Raw genomic sequence first — 25,083 nt, 5'->3', positions numbered from 1 at the left:
TGTGGGGGAGCCGGAAAGGGAGGCTGAGCGTGTCCTGAATCCTCAGGAGTGGAAAGATACGATCAGCCCTCAGTTGAGCTGGGGGAGAGGGACTATTTCCTGGGTGCCCTGAGTCAGCTGACCAGGAAGGACCCGAGCTGAGTCCCGGCCCCTCTCGGGCAGGCGTCCGCGGGACGAGCAGGCTTGTGCACGGATGACCGGCTGCGGCCTGGGGAGGCGCCGCTGGGTGTGCGGGAGCGGGTGCCCACTGGCGCCTGTCTGCAAGGTGGAAACCCCGCTGGAGGTGGGGCGAGGCTGGCAGGTGGCGGAGGAGTCAGCTGCGTTCTCAGGGGAAGCAGAGGATGAGGAGCGGCAGGCTGCACGCAGGGAGCAGGCTGGGAGAGTGGCGCTGCCCGCAGGGGTTAGGGCTTTTGAGGGACGGGCTTGGCCGCAGCAGGCCTGGAGCTGCCTTGCGCGCCGCCTGCGATCTGGGGATGCCCGCGTCCCCTCGCCCTCTGCGCGGTGGGTAGGGCTCTAGGAGGCCATTGGAGCGGCGGGTGAGGAGTCAGGGCCTGGCCGAGGGCTCCGGCACCCGGGAAGTGACTGGAGGCGGGCAGCGCCCGCGGGGAGGCTGCTGGTGCGCGAACTGCCAGGTCGGGGTGACGGGGAGGGGCAGCCGCAGCGTGGCCTTTAGGCCTCAGGGCTGTAGGACTGGACCTCGGGGACCTCTGGAGTCCCTCGGGCTGAGACGCGTGGCTGCCGCCCGCTGGGGCGTCCGTGCGTGGGGGCGGGTGCGGGGCTCCTGCGGTGGCTCCGCGGCTCATGCTGTGACCGGGTGGGGGTGCCTAGAGCCGCACAGCTGCCCGCCCGCCGCAGCACGCCCAGCCTGCCCTCTCTTGCCCTCTTGGCAGAGGCCGTGCCGCGCCTGCTCCGTGGCTTGCAGAACGTGGACGTCTTCGCGGGGGAGGTGGCCGCGTTCTCGTGCGAGGTGTCCTGCGCGGGCGGGCTGGAGGCGCGCTGGTGGCTGGACGGGGCCCTGCTGCAGGATGGCCCCCAGAGCACCATCGCCGTGCGTGGTGGGACCTTGCACTCCCTCACGCTCTCGGGCCTGGGGGTCGCCGACTCGGGCACTGTCACGTTCCGCGCGGGGCCCCTGGTCTCCACGGCCAAGCTGTTGGTCAAAGGTACGGGCCAAAGGGGCCCGCCCTCGCTGCCGCTGCTGCTGCCGCTGCCCTTCGCGTTTCCTGGGGCGCGGGCGGGGTCAGGGGCCGCCAGCCTGGGCCAGCCCCCTGGCAGCCTCTTGGGGGCGGTGGGCAGGAGGTGTGCGGCCCACTGCTTACCAGGAGTGCACGGCCCTCACCAGACGGCCTGGGCCAGCAGCCCGCCCTCGGTCAGTCGGGCCACCCGCCCTTCCGCAGGGAAGCAGCGGCTGGGGGAGCCGCGAGCTGCCAGGGGCTCCCTGCCCAGCAGAGTCCCGCGCCCAGGCCTGGCCTGGGAGGCTCTGGTCTGTACCCCATGGAGCCATGTGGGGGCTCAGCCTGGCCGAGGACAGGCGTTTCTGAGCAGGCTTTGAAGGGTGGCGGTGGGGAGGGCCCCGGGGAGCACCAGGGTGTCCCTTGTGGGGTCTGCACCCCAGGCGGGCGAGGCTGAGGGCGGGGCCTGCTGCTTGCCTGCGCGGGGCGTGCTGCGTGGCGGTGGCTGACGGGCAGTGGCTGTCGGCCGGCAGACCCCGCGGTGGAGGTGGTGAGCGCCATGCAGGACCTGGTGGTGGCGGAGGGCAGCCCGGCCGAGCTGCTCTGCCAGTACTCGCGGCCGGTGCGGGCCACGTGGAAGCTGGACGCGCGGGAGGTGTGCGCAGACGGGTGCCGCGTCGTCATAGAGCAGGACTGGACCGTGGCCAGGCTGTCCTTCAGGCCGGCCCTGCCCAGCGACAGCGGCATCTATTCTTGTGAGGCCGCGGGCACCTGCGTGGTGGCTCTGCTGCAAGTGCAAGGTGAGGCCGCCCGGTGGGCAGCGCGGCCAGGCTAGGGAGACCCGCGGTGACGCCAGCCCGGGCGCTCGTGATGCCCCCCAGGGCGTGGGGGTCTGAGACAACCTGTCCCCAGGCCCCTGCCCCCCAGGGCCCAAGGGAGGGGAGAGGGAAGCCCCCTCCCCGCAGAGGCTGCACCCGCAGGGCCTGCAGCTGAGCTCGCCCCGGGGCAGTGATGGGGTCAGTGACCGGGTGGTGACCGGGGCACTGGCAGGGCTGCGTGCTGCAGGGGGAGGGCCTTGGGCGGGACTTCCTAGGCCCAGGGGACCCCTCAGCTCTGCCTCTTCCATGCGGCCGCCCCGCAGCTCTCACTCCTGCTGCGCCACATAGCGCGGGGCAAGGGGTGGCACTGTGGGGGTGTCCGGCTGCGGCCACTCGCTGGTGGGTGAGGACACCCCAGTACCTCAGCAAGTTCTCTGAACGCGCCATTTGGCCCCTGGGGCCAGCAGGGACAGAAAGGGGACCTGTGGGGACTCGCAGGGAGGAGCTCTGGGGAGTGTGCGTGGAGCCAGGCCAGGGCAGGCGGTGCCCTGTGATGGGCAGGGCTGGCGGCGGCGGGCTGCGGCGGGCGAGTGGGTGGATGCAGGGGGGTGGGGCAGGGCAGGAGAGAGGCCTCGGGGGCCCAAGCTCCCACGAGGTTTCCCACCACTGGCGACTGGGCACTGGGGAGCCCGGCGTGGGGCGGGTCACTGGGCTGGGCGGGGGCAGCCCCGCGGCAGGCGGGCAGGCGGGCAGGGGGAGAGCAGAGGGGCAGGCTGTGGCCGGCTCCCTGGAGGGCTGTGCTGGCCAGTTCCTTGCCTGGACAGCCTGTGTTGGCTCAGCTGGTCGTGGAGGCCCCGCCGGGAGCCCGCAGAGGGGAGGGCGCCGGCCTCTCGAGTGGACGCCGGCGCCGCGCGGGGAGTGGGGCCGATCCGCGGGGCCGCCGGCCGAGGCCACGCCTGAGCCGCCCCTTCCCGCAGCCAAGAACTCGCTGGTGCGTGGCCTGGAGGACGCGGAGGTGCCCGAGGGCGGGGAGGCGCTGTTTGAGTGCCAGCTGGCGCAGCCCGAGGTGGCCGCCCACACCTGGCTGCGCGGCGACCAGCCGGTGCGCACCTCCGAGGACGCCGAGGTGGTCTACTTCGAGGGCGGCCTGCGCCACGTGCTGCTGCTCCGGAACCTGCGGCCCCGGGACAGCTGCCGGGTGACCTTCGTGGCGGGCGACCTGTCGACATCGGCGGCCCTCACCGTGCGAGGTGAGGTGGGCACGGGCCGGGGCCGGCGGGGCGTGCAGGGCCGGCGGGGGGGCGCGGGGCCGGGGCACGCTCACACCTCCCCCCCCCCCCGCAGGCTGGCGGCTGGAGGTGCTGGAGCCCCCGCGGGACGCGGCCGTGCCCGCCGGCGGCCAGGCCCGCTTCAGCTGCCGCCTGAGCGAGGCGGTGCCGGCGGGCGAGGCGAGCTGGTACGTCAACGGCGCCGCGGTGCAGCCCGACGACCCCGCCTGGACGGCCACCGCGGACGGCTGTTGCCACGCCCTGGAGCTGCGCGCCGCCCAGCCGCGCCACGCGGGCGAGGTCACCTTCGCTGCCCGCGAGGCCGTCGTGTCCGCGCGCCTCCGCGTGCTGGGGGGTGAGGCCGGGCGGGAGTGGGCCCGGCGGGGACCACCCGCCCCTCCCCGGGGACGCCGCTGGGGATGGCTCGGCCCGGGGCGAGGGCCGGGCCCTTCTCCTGGAGTGGCCAGTGCAGCGTGGACCAGGCCCGCCCCGCCCTTCCCGCCCACCCCGCCCCTCCCAGCCCTAGGGGAGGGCAGTGCTGCCACCTGCTGCGCATGTCCACCTCGGGGCCCCCCCACAGCCCCTCTCTGTCCTCCTCCCTCAGGCCCGCGCCTGGCTGGCCTCCGGGCTCACAGTTCTGTGGGGTGGCCCAGGCAGGCCTCGCCCTCAGCTGACTGGGGCCCTCCCCGCAGGCCTCCCTGACCCCCCGGAGGACGCAGAGGTGGTGGGTCGCAGCGACCGCGCCGTGACGCTGTCCTGGGTGGCCCCTGCCAGCGACGGCGGCGGGGGTCTCTGTGGCTACCGGGTGGAGGTGAAGGCGGCGGCCACTGGCGAGTGGCGACTGTGCCATGAGCTTGTCCCGGGGCCTGAATGCGTGGTGGACGGACTGGCCCCTGGGGAGACCTACCGCTTCCGCGTGGCGGCCGTGGGCCCTGCGGGCGCTGGGGAGCCGGTGCACCTGCCCCAGACGGTGAGGCTCGGTGAGTCACTGCCCCACTGGCCAGGGGTGGCCCTGAGGGTCACGCGTGCCCTGGCTGCCTCTGTGCTGAGGCACCTGTCCCGTCCAGCAGAGCCGCTGGAGTCCACATCTGCACCCCCTGCCCCCGAGTGCCGGCAGGTGGCCATGGGCCAGGAGCTGCGTCTGGAGTGCGAGGTGGCCGAGACCGGCGAGGTCACCTGGCTGAAGGGGACGGAGCGCATCCAGCCTGGCGACCGTGTCCAGATGCTCTGCCAGGGTGGGCGGCAGACGCTGGTGGTCCGGGACTTCACGGCAGAGGACCAGGGCGAGTACTGCTGCAGCCCCACCCAGGGCGCGGCCCCTGCCTCCTTCCAGGGTGAGTTCCTGCCGCCGTTGCTCCCATTGCTCTGCAGCCCCTGGGGTCCTCCCAGGGAGACTGAGGGCGCACCTGTCACCGCCTCAGGCCAGACCCCTCCCCAGCTGGCTGGGGTTCTGGTTTCCTCCAGGGCGACCAAGGCAGAGGTTAAGGTCAGCTCAGTCTGGCCTTGCAGGCCCTGTTGATGGAAGCTTGTGCGGGGCTGACGAGGTCGGGGTGGGGAGGTGTTGGGAGAGGAGGCCTCATGACCTCCTCCAGACCCCCTCGGAAATGCACGGGGGCCCAGGCAGGAAGCAGAGGCCCCCTAAGGGGAACCCCGTTCCTGGCCGCATCCAAGTCGGCAGCCCAGCTGGGCCCGGATCTGGCTCTGCCCAGCCGGCTCACCCACGTCCCGCTGTCCGCAGTGGTGCTGACAGACGGGCCTGGGGCTGAGGCCCCGGCTCAGCCCAGCCTGCCCCCAGAGGCGGCCCAGGAGGGCGACCTGCACCTGCTGTGGGAGGCCCTGGCCCGGAAGCGGCGCATGAGCCGCGAGCCCACGCTGGACTCCATCAGCGAGCTGCCCGAGGAGGACGGGCGGCTCCCGCGGCCGCAGCAGGAGGCCGAGGAGGCCGCCCCCTACCTCTCCGAGGACTACTCCACGGCCGACGAGCTGGCGCGCACAGGCGAGGCCGACCTCTCCCACACCAGCTCTGACGACGAGTCCCGGGCGGGCACTCCAGCCCTCGTCACCTACCTCAAGAAGGCCGGTGTGCCGGGCGTCCCTCCCCTGCTCAGCGAGGCGCGTCGGCCGCTTGTCCAGCAAGTGAGGGCCCGGGGCCCCGGCTGTTGGCATTCTGCGCTGCCACCCCGCCCTCCCGTCCATGCACCCGCCCCGCCCACACACCCACCCCATGGGCCACCCGCCCGCCTGTCCTGCCCACCCGCCCACTCCTCCACCCACACCCACCCACTCACCTCCCCAGCCACCCGTCTGTGCACACGTCTGGTGTGTCCAGCTACACACTTATTCGTCCACTATACCTCGTCTCTCCCCCTGGCCACTAAGTCCCGATGCTGAAGAGCTGACCGTCTCCACCCAGACTGGGGCTGTGTCAGGCGGGTGGCGGGGCCTGGGCCCCGTGTGGACGGCCGGCCCCAGGGTGGGGCGGAGTGTGGGAGGGAGTGTGCGCTGGGAGTGGGCGGGAGGCTGGGCTCTGCCTGAATGCCCTTTCCCCGCGCCGACCTCTGCGTCCTGCCTCACCCGTGCACGCAGGTCGGGGTCCCGCCCGCCCCTGCGGGGGAGCTGCGGAAGCCGCAGGCCCAGCTGGCGGCAGCGTCCACAGCGCCAGAAGAGCTGAGCGCTGAGGACCTGGGCGGCCCGGTCATGGACCAGGCGGCTGTGAAGATCCAGGCTGCCTTCAAGGGCTACAAGGTCCGGAAGGAGATAAAGCAGCAGGAGGGGCCTGTGTTCTCCCGCACGTTTGGGGACACGGAGGTGCGGGTGGGGGATGCCCTGCGCCTGGAGTGTGTGGTGTCCAGCAAGGCGGACGTGCGGGCCTGCTGGCTGAAGGACGGCGTGGAGCTCGTGGACGGCAGGCACCACCACATGGACCAGCAGGGCGACGGCACCTGCTCTCTGCTGGTGCCCGGGCTGGGCCGGGCCGACGCCGGCCGCTACACCTGCCGGGTCACCAGTAAGTTCGGCAGCGCGGCCCACAGCGCCCGCGTGGCGGTCGGCGGGCCGGACAGCGAGGCCGAGAGCTCCTCGGGGGCGAGCTGGACGACCCCTTCCACCGGGCGCGCGGCGGCTGCACCGCCTGTTCCGCGCCAAGCGCGCGTCGGAGGTGTCGGACGAGGAGCTGTTCCTGAGCGCGGACGAGGGCCCCGCGCCGCCCGCCGACGGGCGCACCTACCGCGAGGACGCGCGCTCCGCCAGCCTCCGCTTCGAGGCGCCGGCCGAGGCCCGGCGGGCGGCCGCGCGCTTCCGGGAGCTGTTCGGCGCGCTGGGCATCGCGGTGGACATCGCGCTCGCGGAGCCGGGGCCGCGGGGCGTGGAGCTGCGCGTGCGCCAGGTCGCCGCGCCCCCCGCGCCCCCCGCGCCCCCCCGCCCGCCGAGGCCGCCGAGGCCGGTGAGTGCGCGCGGCCTCGCGGCTCGGGCGGGCGGGCGGGCCTGGGGGCGTCCGGGAGGGGCCGCGCCGGGGTCAGTGGCCGGGCGGGGGGGGCGGGGGCGGGGGGGGGGCGCCCGCCGACCGGTGTCCGCCCGCAGCCCCGGTGTTCGTGGCGCAGCTGCGCGACCAGGAGGTGCTGGACGGCTACCCCGCGAGCTTCGACTGCGCCGTGGCCGGGCGGCCGGCGCCCAGCGTGCGCTGGCTCAAGGACGGGCGGCTGCTGGAGGAGGACGCGCGCCACCTGATCACCGACGACGGGCGCGGCGGCCACCAGCTCATCCTCCCGCCGTGGTGCCGGCGGACACGGGCGTGTACCGCTGCCTGGCGGAGAAAAGCGTGGGCGTGTCCTCCACCAAGGCCGAGCTGCGCGTGGACCGTGAGCGGGGGCGGGGCTCGGCTCCGGGCGGGGCGGGGCTCCGGGGAGGGGCGGGGCTCCGGGTGGGGCGGGGCTTCAGGGTGGGGCGGGGCTCCGTGTGGGGGCTCCGGGGTGGGGCGGGGCTTCAGGGTGGGGCGGGGCTCCGGGGCGGGGCTCCAGCGTCCGCGGGGCAGTTGCGTGGACCTTGCTGCCCTGCCTGGCCGCGCAGCCCGCTGTTGGCGTGGGGACCTGAGCGCTGCGTCCCTGGTGGGTGGCATGGGGAGATGCGCCCCCAAATCCCCGGGCCTCTAGAACCTCAGTGCGGAGGGCCCACGGCGCCCACAGTCAGTGGGGCTGGACGCCGTGTGGGGCTGGACGCCGTGCGTGGGGCGGGAGCAGCGCAGGGGTCTGCGCTGGTGACGGGACTCTGCACCGAGGAGGCTGGGAGTGCATCCTGCCCAGGGCTGCCCTTCCTCCTCCTCAGTGACCAGCACCGACTACGACACTGCAGCCGATGCCACCGAGACCTCGTCTTACTTCAGTGCTCAAGGCTACCTGTCCAGGTAGAGACCACGGCGGGGCCGGCAGGCTCCCTGGCCCAGCACGGCCCTGCCAGCTGGGCGCACAGACATGGCCCAGGCACAGCACCCAACAGGGCACATGGCCTCTGGGCCCTCCACCCGCCCACCACCCGCCCAGTCCCTCCCGGCTCGGCCCCGCCACTGCCCCTCACGGCTGCCCTGGTCTGCTCTCCCCCAGCAGGGAGCAGGAGGGCACGGAGTCCCCCTTCGAGGAGGGCCAGCTGCCGCAGGTGGTGGAGGAGCTCAGGGATGTTCAGGTGGCCCCGGGCACACACCTGGCCAAGCTCCAGCTCAAGGTGAAAGGTGAGGCGTACAAGGAGGCCTCGGGAGCCCACCCAGGGGGCAGTGGGTGCTAGGTGGGGGTCTCAGGTCCTCTCCCTGGGCGGTGACCCCACATGGACGCCCCACCCAGGTTATCCGGCACCCCGCCTGTACTGGTTCAAAGACGGGCAGCCTCTGGCTGCATCTGCCCGCGTCCGCATGACTGACCGCAGGACGGTGCACACCCTGGAGATCCTCTCGGTCACCCGTGAGGACAGTGGCCAGTACTCGGCCTACATCAGCAACACGCTGGGTGCTGCCTACTCGTGCGCTCGCCTGCTGGTCCGAGGTGGGTGCTGGGCTGAGTCCTGTTGCTGCTGCCACCGGCGGGTAGGAGGCTCGGGGCTGAGGACGGGGCAGGGAGCGGGGGTAGGGCCGGGCATCCCCCCTGCCCCTCTGTGGGCCAGCCCGAGCCTCTGGCAGGGCCGCGTGCCCGGCCCCAGGGCCACACAGCGGGCACAGGGAGGTGCGCTGCTCGGGGCCCCCACCCGTTGGGGAGGGAGGGCCATGGGCCTGCGGTCTGACCCTGCGCCTCTTTCAGACCCCAGTGACCCGGAGGAGAAGCCTGCACCAGGTGAGGCCAGGACAGGGCGGGTGGGGGCGTGGGGTAGGGACCCCGACCTGGCTTTGCATGGCTCACACCAGCGGCTGGGTCTCCCCAGAGGCACACCAGCAGCTGGTGCCCCCCCGGATCCTGGAGAGGTTCTCCCCCAAGAAGGTGAAGAAGGGCTCCAGCATCACCTTCTCGGTGAAGGTGGAAGGTAGGGTGTCCCGGCCCCCACCTGCCCACAGCCCTGGGAGGCGGAGCCCCTCGGGTGCGGGCAGCGGCGCCTCCACCACTCTCTCCGGCCCGCAGGGAGCCCGGTGCCCGTGGTGCACTGGCTGCGGGAGGAGGCAGGCCGCGGTGTGCTGTGGATCGGCCGCGACACGCCCGGCTACACCTTGGCCAGCTCCGCGCAGCAGCACAGCCTGGTCCTGCTGGACGTGGGCCGCGAGCACCAGGGCACCTACATCTGCGTCGCCTCCAACGCCGCGGGGCAGGCCCTGTGCTCCGCCAGCCTGCGCGTCTCCGGCCGTGAGTGGGTGGCAGGGCGGGAGCTGGGGGGGCCCCCAAGGCCTGGCTCGCCCCACTGCCCGCTGCACCGGTTGCCCTTGCCCCTGGGCACTGCTTCCTGGGCTGTTCGGCCCCCAGGGGCTGCGGGGCCAAGGGCAGGCCCATTCCTCTCCCAGCTCCTGGGGTTCGGGGCCCAGCCAGGTGCTTGGGGCTTGTGCCTGGGGCTTACCCTGCTCTCTGGCAGTGCCCAAGGAGGCCGGTGCCGTGGAGGAGCAGGCAGGGGTCAAGGCGGCCCTCATCTCCACCTTCCTGCAGGGGTGAGTGAGACGGGCTGCCCTGTCCTGGCCGCCCTGGCTCTGCCCTGGCAGGGAGTGCCATCTCCCCGGGGGCGGGTAATCCGGCATCTTCGGACACCCCTGTCCCCCACAGCGCCCAGGCCGTGTCCTCCCAGATGTCGGGCTTCGCTGACCTCGCTGGCCAAGGTAGGCGGGCGGCGGGTCCCTGGGTGGGCGCAGGAGGGGGGCTGGGCTCTTGGCATGCTTGCCCTCGGAGCCCGGCCATGTGTGGTCTCTGGTTACAGCTGCCCTGGGGGTCCACGGGCTGAGCCCCGGCTGGGCTGGGTCTGTGGGGTCGTCCGCCCCCTCCTGGCTCCTCTGGGGCCTACGGGTCAGGCCTGCCCCTCCCTCCAGGGCCATTAAGTCCTCTGGCCTGTGCTGGGCTTCGTGAAGTCATCTGGCGGCACTGGCCATAGGCGACAGAGCCCCACCCCACGTGTCTGAGCCTCCTCGAGACTCCCCTCCCCACCTCTGCGCCTGCCCCCCCATCCCCTCCCTCTGCAAGCCACCCTCACCTCACCCCAACCCGCACCCGGCGGAACCCCCTCCCGCGTTCACAGCCCGGCTCCGACCAAAGTGTGGGCCCTTCTGGTCCCTCTCCAGGCGGTGGCGCCCCTGGTCCCTTCCCAGCCAGCGGCCACTGAGAGCAGAGGCCGCACAGCCTGGGGTGGGGGGCTCTCCAGCCTGCTGACTCGTCGGTCTGGCCTCAGGCTCTGCCCTCAGCAGCCCTGCAGCCACACCCACTCCCCCTGCCTCCCACCGCCCCTGCCGGGACTCTGCTCACCCTGTCACGCCCAGCCCCATCTCTCCGACCACCCTGGCCAGTGCGGCCTGGGCCGCTTGCAGCACACGTGGCCGCTGAGCACAGTCTGCCCCACAGAGCCGCTGGCAGGGGCGGCCCGCGGGCCCCGGTCCCTGGCTGAGGTGGGCACGGAGGAGTTCCTGCAGAAGCTCACCTCCCAGATCACGGAGATGGTGTCAGCCAAGATCACGCAGGGTGAGGGTGGGGCGCGGAGGCGGGGTGCGGGCGGGGTGCGGGGAAGCCCTTCCCTGCATCACGCGCCCTGTGCCCCCAGCCCAGCTGCAGGTGCCAGGAGGGGACAGCGACGAGGAGTCCAAGACGCCCTCTGCGTCCCCCCGGCACGGCCGCTCACGCCCCTCCTCCAGCGTCCAGGAGTCGTCCTCGGAGTCGGAGGACGGGGACTCGCGGGGCGAGGTGCTGGGGCTGGTGGGGTCACGAGGGTGGGGGCGTAGGGTGGGGGGATGTCCCCGGGGGCCCACCAGCATGGACTGCATGCTCCGCACGAGCCTGGCTGCCCACGCCCTCTGCTGTGGACCAGGGCCGCCGCAGCCCTGGTCTGACTCAGCGCCCCCTCAGATCTTTGACATCTACGTGGCCACGGCGGACTACCAGCCCCTGGGGGCCGAGCAGGACGCCATCGCGCTGCGGGAGGGCCAGTACGTGGAGGTGCTGGACGCTGCCCACCCGCTGCGCTGGCTTGTGCGCACCAAGCCCACCAAATCCAGCCCCTCCCGGCAGGGCTGGGTGTCCCCCGCCTACCTGGACCGGCGTCTCAAGGTACCTGCCAGTCCCGGCAGACACCTGCCCCCCCCCCCCGCCCTCTACCTGACTGTGGACCGCTTCCTGGGGGCCTCCTGCCCTGCAGGCCAGGCCACCCTGGCCGGAGGCCAACCTGGGAAACCCAGGGCTGAGTCTTGCCCCCGCAGCCGCCCCAGCGGTGACCCTTCCCGTCTCCCGCCAGCTGTCGCCCGAGTGGGGCCCTACGGAGGCCCCCGAGTTCCCTGGGGAGGCCGTGTCTGAGGACGAGTACAAGACGCGGCTGAGGTGAGGGTCCAGCAGCGCAGGGCGGGGGAGGTGGGGTCGCGGGGTCTCCCAGGCGCCCTTCCACCTGAATTTCCTGCTTGGCTCCTGGGGCCTGGCCTGCTGCTCCATCGGCCCCTCGCCGCCCTTGGGGGTGGGCGCTTGCAGCCCCTACGCTGCCGGGTCCCCCCTCACGGGCCCCTTCCCCAGCGCCACCATCCAGGAGCTGCTGCGCTCGGAGCAAGCCTTCGTGGACAAGCTGCAGTTCCTGGAGAGCCACCACCTGCGGCACCTGGACCGCAGCCCCCGGGCGCCTGCCGCCGTGGCCAGCCAGAGGGCCGTCATCTTCCGCAATGTGCAGGACATCAGCCGCTTCCACGGCAGGTGGGCAGGCGGCGTGCACCCTTAGAGCACACGGGCAGATGCGCGCGGGCCCCCACACTCACGCGTGCACAGCGGCGCATGTGGCCCCTGCCTGTGGTGGGGGCAGGGTGGGTCTGAGGCCGCTGCCCCCCCAGCTTCCTGCGGGAGCTGCAGGCCTGCAAGTCCGACGACGACGTGGCCATGTGCTTCATCAAGAACCGGGAGGCCTTCGAGAAGCACCTGGAGTTCCTGGTGGGCCACGTGCAGGCCGAGTCGGTGGTGGTCAGCACGCCGGTGCAGGAGTTCTACAAGGTGCGCTTGGCCTGGGCTGGGCCGCGCCGTGGGGGCCGGGCGGGCGGCTCCCGCGGGCCCTGGGCGCTGGTGCCATGGCTCCCTGCCCGCAGAGGTACAGCGAGGAGGTGCTGGCGGCCGAGGACCCCGCGCAGCCGCCCCCGCCGCCCCTGCAGCACTTCCTGGAGCAGCCGGTGGAGCGCGTGCAGCAGTACCAGACGCTGCTCAAGGTGGGCCGGCGCCCCCCCCCCCACCCCCCCCCGCCCCCATGGCCGCCCTGGCCGCCCGCCCGCCCCGCCCGCCCTGACCGCCCTGACCGCCCCGGCCGCCCGCCCCGCCCGCCTCGACCGCCCTGGCCGCCCTGGGCGCCCTGGCCGCCCCCCCGCCCCGACCGCCCTGACCGCCCTGGCCGCCCTGGCCGCCCCGACCGCCCCGCGGCCGTCCCGCCCGCCCTGACCGCCCTGGCCACCCCGCCCTGACCGCCCTGACCGCCCTGGCCGCCCTGGCCGCCCCACCCGCCCCGGCCGCCCTGACCGCCCCCCCCGCCGCCCCCAGGACCTGATCCGCAACAAGGCGCGCGGCGGGCGCACGTGCGCGCTGCTGGAGCAGGCCTACGCCGTGGTGTCCGCGCTGCCCCGGCGCGCCGAGGACCGGCTGCACGTGTCGCTCATGGAGAACTACCCGGGCAGCCTGGAGGCCCTGGGCGAGCCCGTCCGCCAGGTGGGGCCGGGCCGGGCCGCGCGGGGGGGGGCGGGGGCGCCCCAACCCCGGCTGACCGACCGCGCCGCCGCCCCCCAGGGCCACTTCATCGTGTGGGAGGGCGCGCCGGGCGCGCGCATGCCCTGGAAGGGCCACCACCGGCACGTCTTCCTGTTCCCGCACCACCTGGTGGTCTGCAAGCCGCGGCGGGACCCGCGCACCGACACCTTCAGCTACGTCTTCCGCGGCATGATGAAGGTGGGCGGGGCGGGGCCGGGGGCGGGGCCGAGGCGGTGGGCGGGGCCGGGCTGGGGCGTTGCCGTGGGGTGGGGCCGGGCCAGTGGGCGGGGCCGGAGCCGGGGGCGGGGCCGAGGCGGTGGGCGGGGCCGGCCCCTGCCGCGCTGCTCACCTGCCTGTCCTGCCCCGCAGCTGAGCAGCGTGGACCTCAACGAGCAGGTGGAGGGGGACGAGCGCGCTTTCGAGGTGTGGCACGAGCGGGAGGGCTCCGTGCGCAAGTTCCTGCTGCAGGCGCGCACGGCCACCACCAAGAACGCCTGGGTCAGGGACATCCGCAGCATCCAGCAGCGCCTGGCCCTGCCCGTCTGGCGTGAGTGCCCTGGGCAGCAAGCTGGACGGGCCACAGCCTGCAGCCCAGAAGTTTGGCTCTGGGTCACCCAGGGCTGATCCGAGTGGGTGGGCATCCGTAGTGGGAGGGCTTGCTCCCTTTACCAGCCCAGCCTCCCAGGGGCCCAGATCCCAGGGCAGGGCCCTTGGGCTGCTTGCAGGGACCCCAGTGCTGGGCAGGTGCCCCCTGTGCCCAGGGGCTGTGAAACCTGGCCGCCTCAGTCTGCTCCCTGACCTGGCAGGGGAGGTTCCTGTCCACACCTTTAGTCACTACAGACGTCTCATGTCCACTCAACCCCCCAGCCCCAGTGTCCACTCACCTGCCATGTCCAGCCCCGACTCCCCAGTGTCCACCAACCCCCTCCTTGACTCCCCATTGGCCACCGGCTCTTCCGCTCAGTGTCCACCAGACACCCCGCACTGTCCGCCGCCCTTCCTCCACTCCCTGGGCCTGGCTGGGTTTTGGTCCCGGGGCGTTTCACCTTACCAGGGCCACCCTCAGGACCTATGTGTGTCTCCCCCAGGGCCTCCGGACTTTGAGGAGGAGCTGGCCGACTGCACCACCACACTGGGCGAGACGGTCAAGCTGGCCTGCCGTGTGACTGGCACCCCCACCCCCGTCGTGAGCTGGTACAAAGGTGGGCCCTGAGTGCCACCCCTGCACCAGGAGGAACCCAGAGGGCACAGGCGGCCCCAGGCTGGGCCTGCCCCTCACCTGCTCCTGGGCTGGACCTGGCCAGGCACCTGGGCAGAGGCCCCCGGGTGTGCCGGCGCTTAGGGCAACTGCCCACCGCCGGCCATTTTGTGGGTCAGGCTAGGGGACCCCCCATATGCCTGGAAAAGGTGGTGGACAGGCGGATCCTGCCCGTGGGGTGACCCCTGGGGTGCGGAGTGGGCCCATAGCTGTGACGTGGTCTCTGGATGTGACTGGGGAGACGGGCAGGCAGGGTGCTAGTGGTCACAGCATCCACGTGCACCGCCTCCCCAGGTGTGTAGGGCCAGTGGAGGTTCTGGCACCACGGGCCCAGCCCTAGGGATGTTGCTGGACCACCAGCGGGGTGGTGGCTGCTGCCCCCACCAGCGGGGCCCTCTGTCCCCCACGCGCCTGCGGCTCCAGGGCGCCATGCTGGGTCCAGCATGGGGCACCGGCCGCGGCCAGGCAGCCTGTTGCCTTCTCTGGCATAGGCGCAGAGGGGCCCGGCTCCACCCTGCTGGAGGAGCTGGGCTCTGCCAGGGGGCCAGGGAGGTGGGCAGTGGTCACTCACACCAGGGCGCAGGGTCTCCTTGGGCAGTTGCCGGCTCCTGCTTTACCATAAGGATGCGGGCTGCGGCGTGTGAAGCTGTGCTGCGTGGATGGGCAGCCGGGCCCTCCCAGGGGTCTGTGGTGAGGGGCCACTGGCTGTGGGCATCCAGGCCATGCTGCTGGCCATGGCCAGAGAGAGGCGGGTCCGCAGCATCCACCGGGGGCAGCTGTGACCTGGGGGGTTGGATCCTCCCATCCATCCAGGGCATGGGGTCAGGTGGCTGGCAGTGCTGGGGTCCACCCCGTGAGCACGACGCCCGCAGGCCAGCCTCTTGTCCGTGGGCATCCCTGCCCTTACCGCCTCCCCCGCAGACGGGAAGCCAGTGGAGGTGGACCCGCACCACATCCTCATCGGGGACCCGGACGGCTCGTGCACACTCATCCTGGACAACCTGACAGGCGCCGACTCCGGCCAGTACATGTGCTTCGCGGCCAGCGCCGCTGGCAATGCCAGCACTCTGGGGAGGATCCTGGTGCAGGGTGAGCGGCGGGGCTGGTGGGTGGATGGGGGCTGCTCCTGGTCCCCTCTGACCCCCGCCTGCCTGCAGTGCCCCCGAGGTTCGTGAACAAGGTGCAGGCTGCGCCCTTCGCTGAGGGAGAGGACGCCCGGGTCACCTGCTCCGTGGAAGGCTTCCCGTGGCCTCAGATCAGGTGGGCCAGGAGCTGTGGCCACTACGGGCAGGGCAGGCCAGACCCAGGTCCTCACTCCTCGTGAGGCCACGGGGCCCATGAGGGTCCGGCTTGGCCCTTGGCTGGCCCGCAGGGTGGCGGGGAGACCAAGCACAGGGACAGGGCTCCCCTCACCACCCTGACTAACTTCAGATGGTACAAGGACGGGGCCGCGCTGACACCCGGTGGCAAGTACCGGACCCTGAGCGAGGCCCGCGCCGGCCGACTGGTGCTGGAGATCCGGGCAGCCAGCAAGGAGGACCTCGGTCACTATGAGTGTGAGGTGAGGCGGGGGGCATGGCCCCACTCCTGACACCAGCCACAGCCAGGACGGGTGAGAGGCAGAGTCACCCAGGGCAGGATGTGGGCGGTGACACTCGCTCGGGCGTCCAGGCTGGCCTGCGTGTGGGGCGCCTGGAGGCTGGCCCTCAGGCCCCCGGTGAGCTAGAGTAAGGATGGGGGTCTCTGGGTGAAGAGCTGGGTCCTTGGCTGTGTCCCAAGTGCCTGGGCCCGTGTGGCCCCTGTGGACCGCGCGGGAGGAGTATCACCTGGCGCAGGCCACCTGTGGCAGGGCCAGCTGGCCGACGCCCCGTGGGAGCTGCCGCTGCAGGGAGCCTCTCTGCCCACAGCTGGTGAACCGGCTGGGCACGGCACGAGCCGGCGCCGACCTGTACATGCAGAGCCCCGTGCCGCGGGCCCAAGACCAGCGCCGTCAGGAGCAGGTGGCCGCTGTGGAAGGTAGGTGGCGCAGCCCGCAGTGGGGGGGCTGCGGAGGGGGAGGCGGGATGTGCCGGTGCCACCACCAGGAGAAGCTGGTGGGCCGCACCCTTCCGGGGCTGGCTGCCGGCCCCAGCCTGCTCACCACCCCCAGGACCAGGGGTGTGAGTCCGGGCCGCCTTGGGCCCGTCAGAGCGGCCTCGTGGCAGGGGTGGCGGGGTGGGCAGCAGCTCCTTGGAGGGAACCCTGCCTGGTGCAGAGGTGCAGGTCCAGCCGCCCCTGAAGGCAGTGGGGTCAGGTGGGCCTGCAGGGCCGGGACACTGGCTCCTGGGGGGTCGCAGGCGTGGGCTGCCTCAGCGGGGTGGGGTGGGGGGCAACACCTTCTCCCTCACCTGCCTGGGCAGAGCCACCTGCCAGGGCAATGCCTCTCCCCCTCACCTGCCGGGGCGGGGCGCTCTGTCCTGAGTCATTCAGGGCAGCAGGAGAGCCCCTGGGCGCCGGGGGGCAGCTGCCTCAGCCACATGCAGGGCTAGGGGCGAGCCTGTCACTGGGGGCATGCGCGGGGGCCAGAGGGACTCGGGTGGATGGATGCGGGGCCCGCAGCTCCCTCAGCAGGACGGGCTGTGAGCCCCTGAGGCCTGGCATCTGGGATGCGCTGGCCAGCGAGCCGGGTCTCCCCAGGGTGCTGTCCAGCCGGACCCTGCAGTCGCGCCACCTGGCGCCTGGGCTGGACCTGGAGATCCGCTCCTCCCCGCAGAGGGCAGGGCGGGGTCGCGGAGAGTGTGCGCGGGCCGCCGGCCACGGCCGCACCTGCCCGCCGGCCACACCTGTCCGCGCGCCGCAGGCGGGCGCCGTCACAGCCGCAGACCCGCCGGCTCCGCCGAGCGCGCCCCCTGGTGGTGAAGCCACGACGTTCGCGCGGCGGCCCGGAGGAGGCACCACGGGTGCGGGACGCACGGCCGGAGGCCCGGGCAGCCTCGCTTCCTAACCCGCCCGCGCTTCCTCCTGACCAGGGCTCCGCAGCCGCGCGGACCGCGTGCCCGCCTCGCTTGCGCCAGCCGCTTCGCTCAGCTGCACCGCCCGCCTCGCTCCCCACCCGAGGGCCGACCCACGGCCCGCCTCTCCAGAGGCAGCTGCACACGCATCCACACACGGGCACACCGCACACGTGTGCGCCACACACAACAGAGCACCCAACGTGCACCCAGCCCGCACACACACACCCCTACTCCTGCACACCCCCACCCAAACATGCACCCACCCCCGTGCACACACCCCACCTGCACACCCGTACAGGCCCCTACATGTGCACACACCCAAACACCTGCCCCCCGTGCACACCCCCTGAACACCCATACAGGCCCCTACATGTGCACACACCCAAACACCTGCCCCCCGTGCACACACCCCACCTGCACACCGTATACGCCCCCACCCATGCACACACCCCACCTGCACACCATACACACCTCACCTGTGCACACCCCCCACCTGCACACCATACACGCCCCCACCCGTGCACACCCCCACCTGCACACCATACACGCCCCCACCCGTGCACACACCCCATCTGCACACCATATACGCCCCCATCCGTGCACACACCCCACCTGCACACCATACACACCTCACCTGTGCACACCCCCCGCCTGCACACCATACACGCCCCACCCGTGCACACCCCCCACCTGCACACCATACACGCCCCCACCCGTGCACACACCCCACTTGCACACCCATACAGGCCCCTACACGTGCACACCCCCCACCTGCACACCATACATGCCCCGACCCGTGCACACACCCCACCTGCACACCATATACGCCCGTGCACACACCCCACTTGCACACCCATACAGGCCCCTACATGTGCACACCCCCCACCTGCACACCATACACGCCCCCACCCGTGCACACACCCCACTTGCACACCATACACGCCCCACCCGTGCACACACCCCACCTGCACACCATATACGCCCCCACCCGTGCACACACCCCACCTGCACACCATATATGCCCCCACCCGTGCACACACCCCACCTGCACACCATACACACCTCACCTGTGCACACCCCCCACCTGCACACCATACACGCCCCACCCGTGCACACCCCCACCTGCACACCATACACGCCCCCACCCGTGCACACACCCCACTTGCACACCCATACAGGCCCCTACACGTGCACACCCCCCACCTGCACACCATACATGCCCCGACCCGTGCACACACCCCACCTGCACACCATATACGCCCGTGCACACACCCCACTTGCACACCCATACAGGCCCCTACATGTGCACACCCCCCACCTGCACACCATACACGCCCCCACCCGTGCACACACCCCACTTGCACACCCATACAGGCTCCTACACGTGCACACCCCCCACCTGCACACCATGCACACCCCCACCCGTGCACACACCCCACCTGCACACCATACACGCCCCCACCCGTGCACACCCCCACCTGCACACCATATACGCCCACACCCGTGCACACACCCCACTTGCACACCCATACAGGCCCCTACACGTGCACACCCCCCACCTGCACACCATACACGCCCCCACCCGTGCACACACCCCACCTGCACACCCATACAGGCCCCTACACGTGTACACCCCCCACCTGCACACCATACACGCCCCCACCCGTGCACACACCCCACCTGCACACCCATACAGGCCCCTACACATGTACACATCCAACACCCCCCCGTGCACACCCCCACCTGCACACCTATACACACCCCATGTGTGCACACCCACCTCCCACCCCCCCACAGGCACACCCCCCACGCCCAGGTGCCTGAGGCAGTGGCCCCATATTCTGGGTCAGGGGCAGGAGCAAGAGCAGGAGCGAGGGGCTGCAGGCCTCACCCCGACTGTCCCCACAGGGCGGCCAGGAGGGCCAGAGCGCTGAGGGTCCAGGCAGCTGGGCAGCCAGAGAAATGGCCTCAGGCCCATGGGGAGCAGGTCACCTGCCCCCAGCCAGCCCCCCACACCCACTCCACGGGGAGCCCCGGTATCGCGGCCCAGCGCCCGCTGGGGGCTCCCCACGGGGCCGCGCGTCCTCCCGGGACGTTGCTGCACATCCGGCCGCCCCGTCCGGGGCCGCCCCCGCCCCAGCGTCTGCGCCCGAGCCGCGCGGCGTGGCCGAGCGCAGGCCGGGCTGCAGGCGGCGGGACGCGGGCTCGGGTGGCCCCGCCGCGGGGCGGCCGCTGCCCCCGTAGACGAGAGGACCCGCCGCGCTGGCCAGCGGCGGCCCCGCGCTCCCGCCAGGCCGCGAGGCGGGGCTGACCTGGCTCCCGCTGTTTCCTTTGTAGTCACTGAGCAGGAGACTAGAGCCCCCAAGAAAACCGTCATCATGTAAGTGCACGCGTGTCCTAACCGTGACTGCCGCGCGCGCTAACCCGCCCGCCCGCCCGCGCGCACGCGCACGCTCGCCCACGCCCACGCCGCGGCCACGCCTGCAGCCACGCCCACGTCCCACGGCCACGCCCACGCCGCGGCCACGCCTGCAGCCACGCCCACGTCCCACGGCCACGCCCACGCCGCGGCCACGCCTGCGCCCGCCCAAGGCCACGCCCGCCCACGCCCACGCCCACACCGCGGCCACGCCCACGCCCGCCCAAGGCCACGCACACCCCGGCCTCGGCGCCGCCTGCTGCTCCCCCGTGTCCCCCCAACCCTGCGTCTGTCCCTCGTCTCCTGCCCTGTCCCTCCGTCCCTCGCGTCTGCGCCCTCGGGGCTCCCCCCGCGCCCGGCACCTCGCGCCCTCCGTGGCCCGTGTCCGTCAGCCCCGCTGAGCTCTGCGCCGCCTCCCCGTCTGCGTCTCTGCGTCTCCCGGCGCCCTGTCCGTGTCTGCGTCCCGTCCCTCCCCGTCCCCCCGTCCCTCCCCGTCCCCCCGTCCCTCCCCGTCACCCCGTCCCCGCCCCTCCCCGTCCCCCCCCCCGTCCCCGCCCCTCCCCGTCCCCCCCCGTCCCCGCCCCTCCCCGTACCCCCCCCCCCCGTCTCTCCCCGTCCCTCCAGCGTCCCGTCCCTCCCGTGTCCCGTCCCGCCCCGTCCCTCCCGTGTTCCTCTCAGCGTCTCTGTCTGTGTCTGCGTCCCTTGCGGCCTGCTGCCGTCTGTCCCTTCTCTGCTCCGTCCCGTCGTCTTAACGTCTGTCTCGCGTCTTTCCTGTTTCTGGAAGAGCAACGCCCACCCGCACGCAGCCCACCCGCATGCGGCGCGTCTGCCTGGAGAGCTCATTGTCACCTTCACCTGCCGGGACCAGCCCAGGTGGTGCCCCGGCTCGCGCAGCCCCCCACCCCCGCCCCCCCAGCCTCCGCCGACCCCTTCGAGGGCACAGAGCAGGCCGCGCGGTGGACCTGGAGGGCCTCCAGGCAGAGGCGGCCGCCCGCGGGCTCGGGCTCCCGGGCCTCCCAGCCTCCCCAGCCTCTCCAGCCGGTGGGTTGCCCCAGCCCTGCGCTCACAGCGTGGGCAGGTCAGCCGGAGTCCCTGCTGCCCCTGCCTGGACTCCTGGGCCTCCCTGCCCTGGTTCTGGGCATCCAGCCACAGGGAGGCTCCTCCGAGGCAGGGACCACACAGCCCAGACAGAGAGCGGCTCCTGGGCACCACCCTGGCGCACAGCGGGCCCTCCCAGGGCTCCCTGGGCTGCGCCTGCGCTTGCTGCTTGCTCCGCACTAACCTGCGCGGCTGCAGGCCTGGGTGCAGGCGCCTGCCCCGTGCCCACCTCCTCCGGCCTCTCCCTGCAGAGAGGAGACCATCACCACCGTGGTGAAGAGCCCCCGCGGCCGCCGCCGGTCACCCAGCAAGTCGCCCTCCCGCCGCCCGGCCAGCCCACCCAGGCCGGCCCCCGGGCCGCCAGACGCAGCAGGGGCTGGCCAGCCCCGCCGGCCCGCCGTGCCTGCCCTGTATGTGACGGAGGCGCGGCCCGGGGGCGCGGGGCCCCAGTGGCTGGAGGTGGAGGAGACCGTGGAGGTCCGGGTGAAGAAGGCCGGCCCGGGGGGCGTGGCGCCCAGCAGGGAGGCCCCGGCCAGCTCGGCTGCGCTGCTCTGCACGCCGCCCGGCGGGAGCCCCGGAGGGGGCCCCAATGCCAACAACTCCAACAACACGTGGCTGGCCCTCGAGACCCAGGACCCCCACGAGGCCGCCACGCCGCCCCCTCCCTGGGCGGCTGAAGAGGACCTGTCCCTGGAGGGGCCCCAAGGACCTGAGGGCCGGCGGGATGGTGACCCCACGGTCCCCGTGCTCGGCAGCGGCCGGGTGCTGACGCTGGCTGACCTGCAGGACTGTGAGCCCCCGCAGGGGGAGGCCTCTGGCAGCCCCGACGAGCCCCCCTGCGAGGTGGCCGTGCTGCAGAGGGACATCAGGGAGCTCGCTGTGGGGCAGCCCGTCCTGCTCAGAGTGGGGCACCCTCCGGGGCCCCCTGGCTCCTTTGGCCGCCCCCGGGGTCCCGGGGAGTCTCTGTCCGTGGGCAGGCGGCCCAGGCTGTGGGCGCTGCCCCCTGGAAGCCCTCCCTCCACACCCACGTCCAGCGTTCTGCGGACAGTGGCCAGAGCAGCTTTAAGACGGAGGTGTCCACCCAGATGGTCAGCTTTGGGACAGTGGGTGAGACGGTCACCCTGCACATTTGCCCGGACGTGGATGACACATCTGGGCCCTCTCAGGGCTGAGGCCGAGACGGCCAGGAGGGACTCACGGCTGGACGCCCTGCTGTGGCCAGTGGCTCGGGCTGCTCTCCCCTCCTGCCCTGGACACTTGCTACCTCGAAGGACTTGGTCTTCAGTGGAGGCCGCAGTGGCCTCTCTGGTTGGACCGTGCGTGGCCCCACCCCGCCTCCCCTTCCCCCCGCTGGGCTCTGGGCGAGGAGCCGCTGCCCCATAATAAAGCAGCACTTGTCCACCTTTGCGCCTCCTTCACGCGTCGGGGCAGGCGCCGCGGGGGCAGCAGGGCCCAACCCAGCCCCACCAGGGCCGGCGGTGACCAGGGCACAGCCATGCTGGGGTGGGCGGGGTCGTGCCGGGTCCCAGTGACCTCCCTGGAGAGGGGAGGGCGGATGGGGGCTCTGGCCCACCGGGACCCCACGGGCGGGGGCTGGTCCCCCAGTGGGGCCGAGGGCGGAGAGCAAGACGGAAGCTGCGCCTGGGCCGCGTGGGAGGGGGCAGCGATTCGGCATCCTCTTGGCCCCACAGCGTGGGGCTGGCCACCTTCGCCGGGCGCCAGCACCCTGGGGTCCTGCGTGGGGGTGGGATGAGCAGGGGGGGGTGGCAGCGTGGGCTGCCCGTGAGGGGTCTGGTGTGGACAACCGAGTCGCAGCCCAGCACCGTGCCCCACATGGCCCCTCGCTCCAGGAGCCTGCTGGGGAGGCATCGGGCCGGGAGGGACTTCCTGCCGCCCCCTCCCTGGCCAGGCCTTCCCTCACCCAGGCACTGACCACCCCACAGACACTGCTGTCCCGACCATTGCTGCCCAGGAGCCGGCGTCCCAGGAGATCCCAGAGCCGCTGGTGGGTCCCGAGGCTGTAGGATCCGCCGCAGCAGACAGCGCCGGCCTGGGGGGACTGCCTGGGCCGCAGGAGGCCAGTTCCAGGCCGCCCGGCACGGAGGCTGCGGATGCCACAGGTGAGCCGGACTGCCAGGCGCCCCCACGACCCTGCCTGCTGACCCGGCAGAGCCCAGGGGCCCTGGCGCCCGCACGGGGTCCCGCAGAGGCGTTGTGCTCAGCCTGTGTCCCGTCTGGGGAGCCAGGTGCCCGCCCACCCCAGCTGGGGCCCAGGCCCCACGGTCAGCTCTGGGCCCATGATGACGGGCCCCGCCGAGCGGGCCAGCACCAGACAGGGGGCACAGCCTCGTGGGCGGTGGGGCCTCTGCCTGGCCCCGAGGCCCTGCTCACCCCGGCTCTGCCTCACTAGGCCACGGGCCCCCAGCTGCCGAGTCCCACCGGGAAGGGCCGCAACTGCTTGTGGAAGAGGGTCAGGGGCCGGACTTGGGTCCAGAGCCTCAGGGACGGACGGTGCCCATCAGGTAAGCCCCGGCTGAGGGGCAGGCGGTGGGGGCCGGGCAGGGCAGCAGCTCACAGCTCCTGCCCGCAGGATGGAGGGTGCGGCCTGGCCGGGGGCAGCGGAGCCGCGCTGGGACGTCCACACCCACGTGTACACGGAGACCACGCTCAGGACATACGTGTGCCAGGCCGGCGCCACGGGAGCCGTCAGTAGGTGCCCGGCATGCCGCCCCGCTGGGCCCCGGCCCGGCAGGCGGTGAGGCGGACCTGGGCGGAGCTGGGGCTCGCACAGGACGTCCTGTCCGGCAGGGCCTGGGGCCGAAGGGAGGGCCGCGGGGAGGTGGGCGCCGGGAGGGCCGGGCCGGCCGGGGCCTCGCAGCCAGCCGCTCCCCACCGCCCCCTGTCCCGCCCAGGGCCCCCGTCCATGCAGGTCACCATAGAGGATGTCCAGGCACAGAGGGGCGGCAAGGCGCACTTTCAGGCGGTCATCGAGGGCAACCCCCAGCCCACGGTCACCTGGTACAAGGTGGGAGCAGCCTGCGGGCCGGGGTGGGGCGGGGCGGGGCCTGTGCTGGAGGCAGCGGCGAGGCTCAGGCTCGGGGAGGGTGGCCAGGGCCGCCCCGGGGATGGCGGCCCACCATGCTGCCCACCCGTGCCTGCAGGGCAGCGCCCAGCTCGCTGAGGGCCCGCGGCTCAGCCAGCTGCGGGAAGGAAGCACCTACTCCCTGGTGCTCAGCGAGGTGGACCTGCAGGACGCGGGCGTCTACACCTGCCTGGCCAGCAATGCGGGGGGCCAGGTGCTGTGCAAGGCGGAGCTGCAGGTCCTCGGGGGTGAGTCTGCCCCGGTGTGCGGTTGTCTCTGGATGGGGCTCAGGCCCTGGGAGCGGCCTCCGACACTCCAGAGGGGAATGGGCATGGGCGATGCCCTGGCCACGCCGCCTGACCCACCTGACCACAGGGGACGAGATGGACTTGGAAGAGCCGAGCACTCGGCGGAAGCTGCAGTCCTTCTACGACGTCAAGGAGGAGATCGGAAGGTAGCCTGGCCTCAGGCCCACCAGCTCCGCGCCCAGGAGCCCCCCCAAAGGGTGGAACTCACCTCTGGACCTGCCACAGGCCCCGTCCCGGCCCCACCCAGCCCCCAGACTCCCCACACTCAGCCCCGCCCAGCACCCCCTGGCCCCCCGCCCCCGCAGACTCCCCACGCCCAGCCCCCACTTGCAGGGGCGTGTTCAGCTTTGTGAAGCGGGTGCAGCACAAGGGGAACCAGGTGTGCTGCGCGGCCAAGTTCATCCCCCTGCGGAGCCGGACGCGCGCCCAGGCCTACCGGGAGCGGGACGTGCTGGCCGGGCTGAGCCACCCACTGCTCACCGGGCTGCTTGACCAGTTCGAGACCCGCAAGACCCTAATCCTCGTCCTGGAGCTGTATCTGCCTGTCCAAGGGCCGGGCTGTGGGCGGGGCTGCGGGCCGCCTGTCCACGTGGCCTCCGGCAGGGGTCGGACCCCCCGGGTGGCACCCCAGCTCCAGGGTGCCCCACCCACCTGGCCTGGCCACACCACCCCCTGAGGCGGCCCCGGCTGGTGCAGGGTCCTGGGGTACGGGCAGGTGGGCCTGGTCCCGGCCTTTCCTTGACGGCAGCAGGTGCTCCTCGGAGGAGCTGCTGGACCGGCTGTTCAAGAAGAGCGTGGTGACCGAGGCGGAGGTGAGGCCCCCGCCCCCTCCCCCCCCGGCCGGAGCGAGCCTGCGTGCACCCGCCCCCACACCCTGGCTCGCAGCCCCCCAGGCCCTGCAGCCCCTGCCCTCTCCCCCCGCCCCCCGCCTGAGCTGCGGGTCCCGGCAGGTCAAGGTCTACATCCAGCAGCTGGCCGAGGGCCTGCACTACCTGCACGGCCAGCGTGTGCTCCACCTGGACATAAAGGTACCGGCTGGGCCAGGCCCACTCTGCCCTGCAGGGGAAGCTCTGCTGCTCGAACCTGCCCTGACGCCCGGTCCCCTCTGCCGACAGCCCCCCAACATCCTGATGGTGCACCCTGCTAGAGAAGACATCAAAATCTGCGACTTTGGCTTTGCCCAAAAGATCACCCCGGCAGAGCCCCAGTACAGCAAATACGGGTGCCCCGAGTTTGTGGCCCCCGAGATCATTGAGCAGACCCCTGTGAGCGAGGCCTCCGACATCTGGTGGGTGACGCTGGGCG

At 72.7% G+C, this 25,083-nt stretch overlaps 1 protein-coding gene across 1 annotated transcript in view; it reads left to right on the top strand.

Moving 5' to 3' along the window:
• Positions 1-25,083, top strand: part of OBSCN (obscurin, cytoskeletal calmodulin and titin-interacting RhoGEF) — a 59,715-nt gene that overhangs the window by 28,320 nt on the left and 6,312 nt on the right. Inside the window, 46 exon segments of the mRNA XM_037500912.1 lie at positions 2,968-3,240; positions 3,335-3,613; positions 3,951-4,238; positions 4,326-4,592; positions 4,997-5,370; positions 5,845-6,334; positions 6,337-6,366; positions 6,369-6,713; positions 6,838-7,020; positions 7,023-7,115; positions 7,579-7,657; positions 7,854-7,978; positions 8,088-8,285; positions 8,538-8,570; positions 8,659-8,757; positions 8,853-9,071; positions 9,295-9,367; positions 9,480-9,547; positions 10,266-10,382; positions 10,462-10,601; positions 10,764-10,964; positions 11,149-11,231; positions 11,418-11,591; positions 11,726-11,882; positions 11,975-12,091; positions 12,417-12,581; positions 12,660-12,818; positions 12,990-13,167; positions 13,709-13,822; positions 14,800-14,967; positions 15,036-15,138; positions 15,310-15,439; positions 15,786-15,894; positions 19,209-19,251; positions 20,640-21,267; positions 21,366-21,495; positions 22,332-22,508; positions 22,799-22,910; positions 22,979-23,097; positions 23,301-23,413; positions 23,550-23,732; positions 23,854-23,924; positions 24,112-24,312; positions 24,530-24,590; positions 24,729-24,806; positions 24,894-25,066. Of these exon segments, the coding sequence (XP_037356809.1) occupies positions 2,968-3,240; positions 3,335-3,613; positions 3,951-4,238; positions 4,326-4,592; positions 4,997-5,370; positions 5,845-6,334; positions 6,337-6,366; positions 6,369-6,713; positions 6,838-7,020; positions 7,023-7,115; positions 7,579-7,657; positions 7,854-7,978; positions 8,088-8,285; positions 8,538-8,570; positions 8,659-8,757; positions 8,853-9,071; positions 9,295-9,367; positions 9,480-9,547; positions 10,266-10,382; positions 10,462-10,601; positions 10,764-10,964; positions 11,149-11,231; positions 11,418-11,591; positions 11,726-11,882; positions 11,975-12,091; positions 12,417-12,581; positions 12,660-12,818; positions 12,990-13,167; positions 13,709-13,822; positions 14,800-14,967; positions 15,036-15,138; positions 15,310-15,439; positions 15,786-15,894; positions 19,209-19,251; positions 20,640-21,267; positions 21,366-21,495; positions 22,332-22,508; positions 22,799-22,910; positions 22,979-23,097; positions 23,301-23,413; positions 23,550-23,732; positions 23,854-23,924; positions 24,112-24,312; positions 24,530-24,590; positions 24,729-24,806; positions 24,894-25,066 (7,720 nt within the window).

The sequence above is a fragment of the Talpa occidentalis genome, unplaced genomic scaffold (assembly GCF_014898055.3).
Source record: "Talpa occidentalis isolate TD23 unplaced genomic scaffold, MPIMG_talOcc4v2.1 talOcc4.9, whole genome shotgun sequence".
NCBI lineage: Eukaryota > Metazoa > Chordata > Mammalia > Eulipotyphla > Talpidae > Talpa > Talpa occidentalis.
This window is presented reverse-complemented; position numbering and strand designations above follow the sequence as displayed.